Source organism: Balaenoptera acutorostrata, chromosome 4 (genome assembly GCF_949987535.1).
Source record: "Balaenoptera acutorostrata chromosome 4, mBalAcu1.1, whole genome shotgun sequence".
Lineage (NCBI taxonomy): Eukaryota > Metazoa > Chordata > Mammalia > Artiodactyla > Balaenopteridae > Balaenoptera > Balaenoptera acutorostrata.
Genome location: NC_080067.1, coordinates 146,778,569 through 146,792,979, shown reverse-complemented (window position 1 = coordinate 146,792,979; position 14,411 = coordinate 146,778,569). Strand labels below are relative to the sequence as shown.

At 38.5% G+C, this 14,411-nt stretch overlaps 1 protein-coding gene across 1 annotated transcript in view; it reads left to right on the top strand.

The window, feature by feature from the left end:
* Positions 1-14,411, top strand: part of DSCAM (DS cell adhesion molecule) — a 742,440-nt gene that overhangs the window by 417,785 nt on the left and 310,244 nt on the right. The window contains 1 exon segment of the mRNA XM_057544948.1: positions 10,463-10,741. Coding sequence (XP_057400931.1) covers positions 10,463-10,741 — 279 coding nt within the window.

Below are 14,411 nucleotides of genomic sequence, written 5' to 3'. Positions count from 1 at the left end.
GGTGATGGGGATTCCCCAGAAACTGTTAAATGTGGAGGGCTATGGACAAACTACTGACAACAATAGGACCAGTGTAGGAAGAGCAGCAGTGTAACATTAGGTGATGGATAGTGAAAAGGGAAGAGTTACTGGGATTACTATATAGTCACAGAACTGCAAGATTGTCAGCAAATGCTCACCTCCAAAAAGCAGAGGACGGGAACTTCCCTCCTAGCGCAGTGGTTAAGAATCCGCCTGCCAATGCAGGGGACACAGGTTCGAGCCCTGGTCTAGGAAGATCCCACATGCCGCGGAGCAACTAAGCCCATGCGTCACAACTACTGAGCCTATGCTCTAGAGCCCGTGCGCCACAACTACTGAGCCCACGTGCCACAACTACTGAAGCCCACGCGCCTAGAGCCCATGCTCCTCAATAAGAGAAGCCATGGCAATGAGAAGCCCATGTACCACAATGAAGAGAAGCCCCCTCTTGCTGCAACTAGAGAAAGCCTGTGCGTAGCAACGAAGACCCAACGCAGCCAAAAATAAATTTTAAAAAAATAAAAAATAAAAAATAGCAGAGGACCATCTCTTGAATGGAAACCTAGGAAAATGTGTCTAAGAATATTCACAACAATTTGATAGACCTACACAAGCTCTGAGTTGAAGCTGAATGCAAAAGGGCCATGATATCACATAGTTCGGTAGTAGCCTAACTCCTTGCAGATCTCAGAAATATTTAGCAAATACTACTTTCAGAAGAACAGAAACTCACCCTGAGGGAAACTGCTGGATTTAGGAATCAAATTGAGCCAGAATGGAACACTAAACAGAGAGAGAAGGCTCAGTAGTGTGGGAGGCCCTAGAAGAATTTCATCCTATAAAATACTATAACAGAGGGAAAATTAACTATGTTTATATTATTTTTATTTGGAACCAATATTTTCAGTGTAAGAGAAAAGATAAAAATAGAAAACCAAAGAATTAATAAAATTCATGAAATATCCAATAGAAAGTATCAGTACGCACTTGCTGTTTTTTTTAATATGTGATTCCAAGTTCTTTCCCTTTTCAGTGGGCAGTGGGCAACCAACAGCAACAAGCACCTCTACCACCTAGATCATAATCTCCTTTAAATATTATTCCCCAATAACAGGGACCATGGTTCCTTGGAAGAACAATGGATTATTGGTGGAACATAAATTGGGTCTTGTCACAATTGTATGTATGCATATATATATATATATACACACACACATATATATATACACACACACACACATATGTGTGTATATGTGTGTATATATGTACATATATATACTTACATAATCATTTACATATATACTTACATGTGCACACATACATATACATTTAATAATAACAAAAGCAATAGTAAGAAACTTATTCATCTACTTAGAGGTAACTAAGGCAGGCACCAACTCTTGATTTTGATAATTAGTCATTAAAGATAACAACAAAATTTCTTCCTGTCTTTCTTATAACTACTGTATTTCAAGATAACCAAATAACCCTAGTTCGGGGAGAAAAGTTCTTATTTACAGAATAATTACATCTATTGAATGTGAAAGAAAACAGAAATTTTAAAATTGCCATTTTCAACCCTTAATAAAATAACCTAATTCAGACAAACATTATCATCTGAATTTTCTGATCAATTTAGTCTCACTGAGTGTGGGAAAGCAACACATTATGTAAATGCAAAGGGAAAGAAAAAAGGTTGAACTTGATCTAGACTATCCATTACAACTAAATTCCAGTTATAAGGAAAACGGCAATAGAGGAACAGGTTAAATGACACCATGAAGAAAGAAATTCAAAATGTGAGATTTCTTGTAAGATAACTCACCTGGTTTCTTCAGTGAGTCAAAGACATGAAAGGAAATAGAAGGAGAGTCTTATCTGAATTAAAAGAGAATCAAGAGCCATAACAACTAAGATCACTGGTAAGGGGGTGTGGCCAAGATGGCAGAGTAGGAAGACCCTGAGCTACCTCTTGCTATGGGCACACCAAAATTAGAACTATTTGCAGAGAAACTATTGATGAGAATGACCTGAAGACTAGTTTTCCACAATTAAAGAGGTAAAGAAGGAACCACAATGAGCCAGTAAGAAGGGCAGAGATGTGATATAGTCAAGATCACACCTCTGGATAGGCAACCCACAAGGAAGGAGAATCACAATTGCAGAGGTTCTCCCCAAGGAGTGAAGAGTCTGAGCCCCACATCAGGCTTCCTAGCCTGGAGGTCCTGCATCAGGAAGATGAATCCCCAGACTGTCTGTCTTTGAAAGCCAGTGGGGCTTGTATACAGCAGAACAGGAGGGCTGAAGGAAATAGAACTCTTAAAGGGTTCATACAAAATCTCACACACTCTGATACCCAGCGCAGAAGCAGTAATTTGAAAAGAGCCTTGGTCAGACTCACTTGCTGATCTTGGAGAGCCTCCTGCAGAGGCACTAAGCAACTGGGACTCCCCCTGGGGAGATGCTGGTGGCAGCAGTTTTGGAGAGCTCATTGTACCATGAGGACACTAGTGCTGGCAAGTGCCTGTTTAGCGTCCTCTCTCTCGCCTAGTAGTGTTGGAGGCTTACCCACCCATGGACCAGTTGGCAGCACACCTTGGAGTCCCCGACCCAGGCTAGCAGCCTGCTGCATGGAGACCCAGCCCCACCCATTAGTGGGGCAGCAACCTCTGCATGAGGCAGGGCCTGCCAGCCAACCAGGCTGGGGTCCAGCCCTGCCAACCAGCACTCCCACAGTAGTGGGCTCAACTACAACAGAACGGTGCATGCAGCCCACATAAGGGCACCCTTAGAGCATATAGCTCTGGTGACCAGAGCAGAGTGTGCTGCTGGGACCCATAGGATGTTTTCTATATAAGGCCACTTCTCCAAGATCAGGAAATGTAACTGACCTACCTAATACATAGAGGAAAAAAAACAGAGAATTAGACAAAATGAGGCAACTGGGGAATATATTGCACACAAAAGAACAAGATAAAATGCCAGAAGAAGAACTAAGTGCAGTGGAGATAATAATCTACCCAATAAAGAGTTCAAGGTAATGATCATAAAGGTGCTCAATAAACTCAAGAAAAGAATGGATGAACACAGTGAGAAGTCTAACAAAGAGTTAGAACCAAACAGAGCTGAAGAATACAATAACTGAAATAACAATACACTAGAAGGAATCAATAGTAGATTAGATGATAAAGAGGAACAGATCAGCAAACTGGAAGACAGAGTAATGGAAATCACTCAAGCTGAACTGAAAAAAGAAAAAAGAATTTAAAAAATGAGGGCAGTTTGAGGCCTCCAAGACAACATCAAGCATACTAACATTCACATTACATGGGCTTCATAAAGAGGAGAGAGAGAATGGGGAAGACAACTTATTTGAAGAAATAATAGCTGACAACTTCCCTATCCAGGGAAAGTAAACAAATATCTAGGTCCAGGAAGCACAGAGAAACTCAAACAAGGTGAACCAAAGGGATCCATACCGAGACACATTGCAGTTAAAATGGCAAAAATTAAAGATAAAGAGAGAAACTTAAACATAGCAACAGAAAAGAAATTAATTAAGTACAAAGGAACTCCCAGATGACTGTCAGCTCACTTTTCAGAAGAAATTTTGCAGGCCAGAGAGGAGTGGCATTATATATTTAAAGTGATGAAAGGAAAAAATCAAGAACACTCCACAAAGGAGAGGTAGAGAGTTTTACAGACAAGCAAAAGGTGAAAGATTTCAGCACCCACCAGTAAACCCATTTTACAAGGAATGATAAGGGGACTTCTCTAAGCAAGAAAGAATGTACTGCACCTAGAAATATGAAAATTATGAAAGCAAAAATCTCATTGGTAAAGGCAAACATACAGTAAAGATAGTAGATCAGCTACTTATAAAGCAAGTAAAAAGGTTAAAAGATAAAAGCAATAAAATGATTTATATCTACAATAAGTAGTTAAGGGATACACGAAACAAAAAGACGTAAAATACAAAGTCAAATATGTTAAGCATTGGTAAAAACACAGAGTTGTTAGAATATGTTCAAACTTAAGAGATCATCAACTTAAAATAATCATATATATATACATATATATATATGTATATGTAGATAGATAGGTAGATAGATAGATAGATAGATATCTATTTGGTGACCACAAACCAAAAATCTATAATAGATACACAAAAAAGAGAAAGGAATCCAAACATAACACTAAAGATAGTTACCAAGTCACAAGGGAAGAGAGCATAAAAAGAAGAAAGGAACAAAAAGGAACTACAAAACAACCAGAAAACAATTAACAAAATGGGAATAAGTACATAACTAATCAAAAGACATAGAGTGGCTGAATGAAAAGAAAACAAAAAACAAAAATACCCCACAAAAACAAGACCCATATATATGCTGCCAGCAAGAGACGCACTTCGGATCTAAAGACACACACAGACTGAAAGGGACAAAGAAGGACATTACAAAATGATAAAGAGATCAATCCAAAAAGAAGATATAACAATTGAATCTATGCATCCAATATAAAATCCCCTAAATACATAAAGCATATTAACAAATTTAAAGGGAGAAATTGAGAGCAACACAATAAGAGTAGGGGACTTAAATACCCCTCTTACATCAATGGACAGATCATCCAAAGAGAAAATCCATAAGGAAAGATTCACCTTAAATGAAATATTAGATCAGATGGGCTTCAGGAAAGATCACACGCTAGGCCACAAAAACAAGTCTCAGTAAATTTAAGATTGAAATCATATCAAGCATCTTTTCCAACCACAAGGATATGAGACTACAAATCAACAACAAGAGAAAAAAACTGCAAAAATCACAAACATGTGGCAGCTAAACAATATGCTACTAAACAACCAGTGGGTCACTAAAGAAACCAAAGAGGAAATTTTAAAATATCTGAATACACACGAAAACAAAAACACAACAGTCCAAAATCTATGAGATACAGCAAAAGCAGTTCTAAGGGGGAAGTTTATAGTGATGCAGGCCTATCTCAAGAAATAAGAAAAATCTCAAATAAACAACCTAACTTTATACTAGAGGAACTACAAAAAGTAAAAAACAAAACCAAAGTTAGTAGAAGGAAAGAGATTATAAAGATCAGAGCAGAAACAAATGAAATAGACTAAAAAAATTGAAAAAAATCAATAAAAATAAGGGCTAGTTCTTTGAAAAGATAAACAAAATTTATAAAATTTTAGCTAGACTCATCAAGAAAAAAGGAGAGAGGTTCCAAATAAATAAAGTCATAAATAAGTGAGGAAAAGTTACAACCAACACCACAGAAATACAAAGGATCATAAGAGATTACCACAATTATACACCAATAAAATGGACAATCTAGAAGAAATGGATAAATTCCTAGAAATGTACAATCTCCCAAGACTGAATCAGGAAGAAATAGGAAATCTAAACAGACTGATTACCATTAATGAAATCAATCAGTAAAAAAACAAAAACAAAAAAAACTTTCAACAAACAAAGTTCCAAGACCAGACAACTTCCCAGGTGAATTCTACCAAACATTTAAAGAAGAGCCAATCCTTCTCAAACTATTCCAAATTTGAATAGGAAGGAATGCCTCCGAACTCATTCTGTGATGCCAGAATCACCCAATCACTCAGATACCAAAACCAGACAAAGACACCACACACACACACAATTACAGGCCAACATCCAGAATGAATATTGCAAAAATCCTCAATAAAATATTAGCACAAACTGAATTCAACAATACATTAAGAGACATACACCATGATCCATGGGATTTATCCCTGGGATACAAGAATAGTTCAGTATCCACAATTCAATCAATGTGATACACCATGTTAACAAATTGAAGAATCAAAATCATATGATTATCTCAGTAGAGGCAGAAAAAGCTTTTGAAAAAATTTAATATTCATTTATGATAAAAAAAAAACCTCTTGAGTCTTCCCTGGTGGTGCAGTGGTTAAGAATCCACCTGCCAAGGCAGGGATCATGGGTTTGAGCCCTGGTCCAGGAAGATCCCACATGCCGTGGAGCAACTAAGCCCCGTGCACCACAACTACTGAGCCTGCACTCTACAGCCCACGAGCCACAACTACTGCTTCCTCATGCCATAACTACTGAAGCCTGCACACCTAGAGCCTGTGTTCCACAACAAGAGAAGCCACCACAATGAGAAGCCCACGCACCACAATGAAGAGTAGCCCCCACTCACTGCAACTAGAGAAAGCCCGCACGTAACAATGAAGACCCAATGCAGCCAAAAATAAATAAATAAAATAAATAAAATTAAAAAAAAAAAACTCTCAACAAAGTGGGTATAGAGAGAACATACCTCAACATATATATGGCAAGCCCACAGCTAACACCATACTCAACACTGAAAAGCTGAAAGCATTTCCTCTAACATTAGAAACAAGACAAGAATATTCACCTCACACTTTCATTCAACATAGAACTGGAAGTCCAAGCCACAGAAATCAGACAAGAAAAGAAATAAAAGTAATGCAAATTGGAAAGGAATAAGTAAAACTATCACTGTTTGCAGATGACATGATACTATATACAGAAAAATCCTAAAGATGCCACCAGAAAACTACTAGAACTCATACAATAAATTTGGTAAAGTTACAGGATACAAAATTAAAATACAGAAATTTCTTGCATTTCTATACACTTAACAACAAACTATTAGAAACAGAAATTAAGAAAACAATCCCATTTACAAGTGCATTGGAAAAAAAAATACCTAGGAATAAATCTAACCAAGGAGGTAAAAGACTTGTATTCCAAAACCCAGAAGACATTGATGAAAGAAATTGAAGATGACACAAACAAATGGAAAGACACAACATGCTCATGTCTCGGAAGAATAAATATGATTAAAATGGCCATGTTCCCCATGGCAATCTACAGAATCGTTGCAATTCATATCAAAATACCAATGGCATTTCACATATCTAGAACAAATAATTCTAAAATTCGTATGGAAACCAAAGAAACCCTGAATAGTCTAAACAATCTTGAGGAAGAAGAACAAAGCTGGAGGCATATCATGCTCCCTGATTTCAAACTATATTACAGAACTGCAGTCATCAAAACAGCATGGTACTGATGCAAACACAGACACATAGATAAATGGAACAGAATAGGGAGGCCAGAAATGAACCCACACTTCTGTGATCAATTAATCTATGACAAAGGTGGCAAGAATATAAAACGGGTAAAAGATAGCCTCTTTGATAAATGGTGTTGGGAAAACTGGATACCTACAGGCAAAAGAATCAAACTGGACTACTCTTTCACACCATATACAAAAATAAATTCAAAATGGATTAAAGACCTAAACTTAAGTCCTGAAACTGTAAAACTCCTAGAAGAAAACATAGGCAGTACATTCTTTGACATTGGTCCTAGCAATAATTTTTTAGATCTGTCTCCTCAGGCAAGGGAAACAAAAGCAAAAATAAATATATGGGAATCCATGAAACTAAAAAGCTTTTGTGCAGTGAAGAAAAGTATCAACAAAATGAGAAGGCAGTCTGTTGAATGGAAGAATATATTTGCAAATGGTATATCTGATAAGGGGTTAATATCCAAAATATGCAAAGAACTCATACAACTCAACATCAAAAAAAAAACCTAATTAAAAAATGGGTAGAAGACGTGAATAGACATTTTTTTATCCCAAAGAAGACATACAGATGGCCAACAGACACATGAAAAGATGCTGAACATCACTCATTATCAGGGAAGTGCAAATCAAAACTACGGTGAGATATCAGTACACATGTATCAGAATCGCTATTATCAAAAAGTCCACAAATAACAAGTGTTGGCAAGGATGTGCAAAAAAACGAACCCTCATGCACTCAACAGCCACTATGGAAAACAGTATGGAGCTTTTTCAAAAAATTAAATATAGAACTACCGTATGATCCAGCAGTTCCACTTCTGGGTATTTATCTGAAGAAAACAAAAACACTAATTTGAAAAGGTATGTGCACCCCTATATTCATTGCAGCATTATTTACAATCACTAAGATATGGAAGCAACCTAAGTGTACATCAGTAGATGAATGGATAAAGAAGATGTGCTATAAATATACAATGAAATATTATTTAGTCATAAAAAATGAAATCTTGCCATCTGTGAAAACGTCGATGGACATAGAGGGTATTATGCTGAGTGAAATAAGTCAGACAGAGAAAGACAAATATTGTACTCTATGGTTTCACTTATATGTGGAATCTAAAACAACAAATGAATAAACATAACAAAACAGACTCAGCAGCACAGAGAACAAATGGGTAGTTGGTGGAGGGGAGGAAGGAAGGGGAATGAAAAGAAAAAAAAGGTAACCATGTGAGGCAATGAATGCTAATTAGCTTGATTTTGGTGATCATTTCACAAAATTTATTTATCTGAAAGCATCACATTTTACACCTTAAGTATATACAATTTTTGCCAGTTATACCTCAATAAAGCTGGAAAAACATTTGAAAAGGAGACATAACAACAAAATGTTAACTGTAAAACAATCCTGATTTGATTAGCTCAATTATAAAACCAATAATAATAATATGACTTTTTATCTCATTATGAAAAAATGAATGTGGAGTAGATGATAGGTGATACCAAGAGGCTGTTATTACTCTTGTGTGATACTGACATTGCGGTTATACACGAAAACTCTTATTTTCGTCAGAGAAGCATCCTAGATAACATAGGTTTTATGACTTAACTCAAGCACGTTGGCACCAAAAGCAAAGGCTATAGAGAAATAAGCAGAAGGAGGATAGAAATATTGTGATGCCTGTTGTATCTGGGTGATGACTATATAGGACACATTATATCGTTTTCTCTTGTTTTGTGTGAGTTTGCAAATTTTTGTGATTAAAAACTGATTTTTAAAAATGTAGATAAAAAGTTTGAAGATACGGGGATGGAAATTAAATCCAATGTTGTGTGGTTGTACTAAGTCTGTGTCTGACCAAATGTGTCCATGAGCACATGTATCAAGCGTCACTTAAATTGTCTATTTAAAATGTAAAAGAAATGCCCCATTACTTTTTTCGTAAAATAGTTTTATTGAGATTTAATTTACCAACCATAAGCTTCACTCATTTTAGGTATACAATTCAATGATTTTAGTAAATACATTGAGTTGTAATCTAATTTTAGAACATTATTTTCTACCCAAAAAGATCCCTGCTGCCCATTTGCAGCCAATTCCAATTCCAGCTCCGGGAAACTACTAATCTACTATCTGTCTCTGCAGATTTTCATTTTCTGCATATTTCATTTAAGTCCAATCCTGCAGTATATGGCTTTGTATGTGCCTTCTTTCATTTAGCATAATCTTTCGAGGTTCTTTCATGTTGTAACACGTGTCAGTGTTTCACTCTTTTGTATTGCCGAATGGTATGTATGTGTATTCACATTTTGTTTATCCATCCACTAAACAATGGTCCTTTGGATTACTTCAGCTTTTTGGCTGTTATGAATAATCCTGCTATGAACGTTTGTAAACAAGTCTTTGAGTGAACATAGGTTTTCCTTTGTCTAGGGTAGATACCTGGGAGTGGAGCTTTTGGGGCCTTACAGTAAACTGAAGTTTTAACATTTTAAGTAGCTGCCAAACTGTTTTGCAAAGTGGCTGCACCATTTTACATTCCCATCAACAATGTATGAAGGTTCCAGTTTCTTCTCCACATCCTCACAAGCCCTTGCTATTGCTTGTGTGTTTTTTTGTTTTTTTTTAAGATGGAAGTCAGCATTTTTTTTTTTTAAGATTTAATTCATTTTAAATTATTTATTTATTTATTTATTTATGGCTGTGTTGGGTCTTCGTTTCTGTGCGAGGGCTTTCTCCAGTTGTGGCAGGCGGGGGCCACTCTTCATCGCTGTGCGCGGGCCTCTCACTGTCGCGGCCTCTCTTATTGCGGAGCACAGCCTCCAGACGCGCAGGCTCAGTAATTGTGGCTCACGGGCCCAGTTGCTCCGTGGCATGTGGGATCTTCCCAGACCAGGGCTCGAACCCGTGTGCCCTGCCTTGGCAGGCAGATTCTCAACCACTGTGCCACCAGGGAAGCCCTTGCTTGTGTTTTTTATTATAGCCATCCTAGTGGGTATGAAGTAGTATCTCACTGTGGTTTTAATTTGTATTACCCTAGTGGCTAATAATACTTGAGCATCTTTCCATGTGCTTATCAGTCATTTGTATATCTTCTTTAGTGATATAACTGCTTCAACCTTTTGGAAATTCTGAGAAAAAGAAATTTATATGAATAGTGCTTTTTTCTGTTCATATATATATAAAATCTTAAAGATCTGTATCAATAGTTGGAATGATCCGTAGAATATGAATTATACACAAGGCCCTATGATTCCAAATGACCACTTTAACTCATATCTAAGAAGCTTTTCTTTTCTTCTGCAGACCCAGCGAACTCAGCCCCGTCCATACTGGATGGGTTTGATCATCGCAAAGCCATGGCGGGGCAACGTGTGGAGTTGCCTTGCAAAGCGCTCGGCCACCCCGAGCCAGATTACCGCTGGCTGAAGGACAACATGCCCCTGGAACTTTCTGGAAGGTTCCAGAAGACCGTGACTGGGCTGCTTATTGAGAATGCACGCCCCTCAGACTCAGGCAGCTATGTGTGTGAAGTGTCCAACAGATATGGAACTGCTAAGGTGATAGGCCGCCTGTACGTGAAACGTAAGTTGGATGGTAACTTGCAGTGGTGATGGTGGAGCTCTTGTTACAAGCCGACCTCCGGGCTTTCTCTGTAGCCCCCACGAATCCTCACAGCAGCCCTGCTGAGACCCACAGTAGCCCCATTTTACAGACAAGGAAATTGAGGCTCCAACTTCTCAAGGTTACACAGCTGGAGAGTCGGGAGCCACAGAATATATTTCCAAGATAACATTACCTGAGTTGAAACATTACCTAGCTGTTGAATTCAGATGGTCAGCCTGTCTGCAAGTCCGTGGAGGGAGAGGGGTAGGGTGGTGCTGTCAGCAAAAGCGGTGGTGATCAGATCAAAGCAGTTGTCCTTGGCCTGTTTCCAGATGCTGCTTTAAATTTCTAAATGGGGTTATTATCAGCTCTATAGAGGGCTGTATATAAGGTTGTAATTATCCAAATATTGGACTTGGACTCAATATTATAGATAATTTAGGCCAAGTATGGTAGATATATCTCATCTCTAACTGATTTGTAGTGACTGATGTGAGGAAGATGTTGAGAAGGATGCCAAAGGTAGACTCAGAAGAAGGAGGGGTGTGATTGCAGGGGAAAGCACTCTAACCTAGTTGAAAAGCCTTAATTTTGCTCATGCAGAAACCAAATCACAGTGAGTTACTCAAGATCATATGGCCAGAAATGAGTGGCAGAACTCTGGTCAAAATATATGGCTCTCAGTTGCCAGTATGCTATCATACATATCTGTATACATAAAAATTTGATGAACTGAACTGAACAAACTGAATACGACTCTGACATTGAAAAGGGAGGCATTTTCTTACCCTGGCTTTTTTCCAGCCTTCTGCCTGTTTATGGAACTGCCTCTTCAGTGTCACCCTGGGTGTAGACAGCTTTAGCACAATACCAGCCCAAGTGAGTACATTTGAAATAAATATCCCAATGACTGCCTGGAATCAGCTGTCCAGACTGAGTCCTGCAAATGTCTTTCGAACATGCTTAGGCTGCGATTAGAAAGAAAAGGAGGGTAATGTCTGCACGGTTATATTTCGATGGCTGAAGAACCTTGTAGATGAAACAATGCAGCATTGGACAGGCAATGAGAATCACTCCAATATGCAGGCTCAACCCCACCTTTCGAGGCTCCCCAGTTTCTGTTGAATAAAGTTTATATCTTAGGATAGTATGGAAAGCATCTCAAGTAAAGCTGTACGGTCATACTTCTCATAGTTTTTCTTCCAAAAACCCTACTCCTGTGAAATCTGACTTCTTCCTGTTCCCGTACAAACCTGTTCCTTCCCTAATTGCAAGTCACGCTGCCCCCTCCTCATGTAATGTAAGATGGTTTTCAAATACTTGAATGTCTAAAACCTCCCATCTTTCTAAGTCTAATGCAATGCCTCATTCTCAAAACATCCCCTGTTTCCCTCCTATTTTCTGCTCAAGGCTGAGAGTATTTTATTGTTTTCTCTGTAAAGGCATTTACCACTGTCTGCATTTTAAAAGTTATGTGTGGAAAAGTCTTAATTCTGACTGTGCTTGTTTTCATCTTTGTACTCTGCCACATCTGGAAAAGTTCCAGATGTGTCTCTAATGCTCCCATCCTCCCTTCTGAGTATTCCCTTTGTTTGGTCTCTCTTCTCCAGGCGGAGAGGATGCTCCTGGGTTCCAAATTCCGAAACTTCTTCTATTCTATCTCGTCTCTTTTCTTTTGGTGCCCTCTTTTATTTTATGGCTTCAAGTTCCTCCACTCTGAAAACAGCCCTGAATTTGCATGCTCGGCCTCAGCCTCTTTGTTGAGTGTCAGGTGAGCAGCGTGTCTCCCAATTTTATATCAGATGCTTAGCTGGCACTTCCAAAGAACAGTATCCCAAACTTCTCTCCACCATCTCTCTACCATTTACCAGCCTCTTGTTATTCTAGACATCTTTCAGCCTCGAACCCTCCAAATGCAAACTTTAAGTCCTGGATCCTCTTTAAGACTTTTCTTTCATGTCCAAGTCCTGCCAAGTCCTAGAGATCGTATCTCACTGTGTTTCTCAGCTGTGCTCTCCACCTCCACCCAGTCCTAGACCGAGTTTTGTTTTGTTTTTTAAATTAATTTTCGTTGGAGTATAGTTGCTTTACAATGTTGTGTAAAGTGAATCAGCTATACGTATACATATATCCCCTCATTTTTGGACTTCCTTCCCATTTAGGTCACCACAGAGCATTGAGTAGAGTTCCCTGTGCTATGCAGTAGGTTCTCATTACTAGATCGAGTTTTAATTGCACCTCAACGAGACATCTGCAGTGCCCCTTTGCTGACCAGTTTCCCCACTGTCATCTGTCCAACACAATATGATCGATGGATTCTCCTCAAAATGTGTTTGTCTATAGCACTTACTTGCTAAAAATTCTAGAAAGCTTTCTTTAGCTCCCTCTGATTTAATTCCAAAATCTCGAGGTCTTTTGTGATCTTGTCCCAGACTGCCTGTGTAATTTTTCTCCCACTGTTCTCGTTCAGAGACCTTGTGTTGCATCCAAACTGATCCAAAACTCTTCCTGAGACCTGGCAGTGCCTCATGCTCTAATTCCTGCAGTTCCCACTCTTCACGAGGCCCTCTCTTCATCCCAGCTGGCCTCAGTCCTATCCATCCTTGATGTCTGAGGACATTCTATCGATCCTCTTCCACATAGTGTACGTCTCTAATGGACGCTTGGGGTTACTATCTTCCTTCTTGTATTTGTCTTATCCATCTGGAAGACTGAATTCCTTAAAGACTTCACAATGTGGTGACACAAGAAGTCAGTAATAACTGGGGTAAACAACTGGTTTTTGCCATTTACCTGTTGAATGGATTTGGTTAAATTAATTGATCTCTCTGAATAATCGTTTCTTCTTCTGTAAAATGGAGATGATAACACAAAACTTGCAGGACTGGGGGAAGACTGACTTAACTAATGTTGGCACCACAAATGTTATTCATGTTTGTCTCACCTGTGAGTTTAACCCCATCCTTGGCATATAGTAGATGTTCAATAAATGCTTACGGCATTCAATTGGGTTTGCTGAATGAAAGCATAGGAAGTCAAAGATAAGAGTTACCACCTATCCAAAGAAGTTAGCCTCATTTTAAAGAAAAAAACCCTGTTTCATGGTCACGAATCCTAATATCTACCTGCTTTCTTACAGCCGTGTGTTACTGGCCCTGGTTAAGCCACATAGGGGAGGGGAGTGAGTATGGCCCAGAGCAAACCCATCTGTGCCACGCTGGGAGGCGGCAAACAGGATTTAAATATTCAAATATTTCTGTCCTTGCTGGCAACCAGCACATTGCATCTCTTACCGTCAGTGCGTTAACACTCACATTTACTCAGTGAGAAAGCAATCTGAGCCATGTCAGTCTATTTGCTATACAGTGAAAGAAGCCCAGAGCAAAAAAAAAAAAACGAATAGCAATGAGGGTGTTCCCAAACAAAATGGTGCACCATGAAATAATACTGAAAGAAGAAGATATGGAGTGCATTCTTTTTTTAAGGTCCTTTTCTTTTTCTTTTTGCAATGTCATTCCCTACAAAAGCAATAGGAAGATAACAGTCTTAACAAGAAATTTACTTCAACAGAAAATCTGTACACATTATCACTTACGGCAATTGTACATGGTAAATTAACTGTAAAAAAAAATGTTCTTTCTAAATCCCT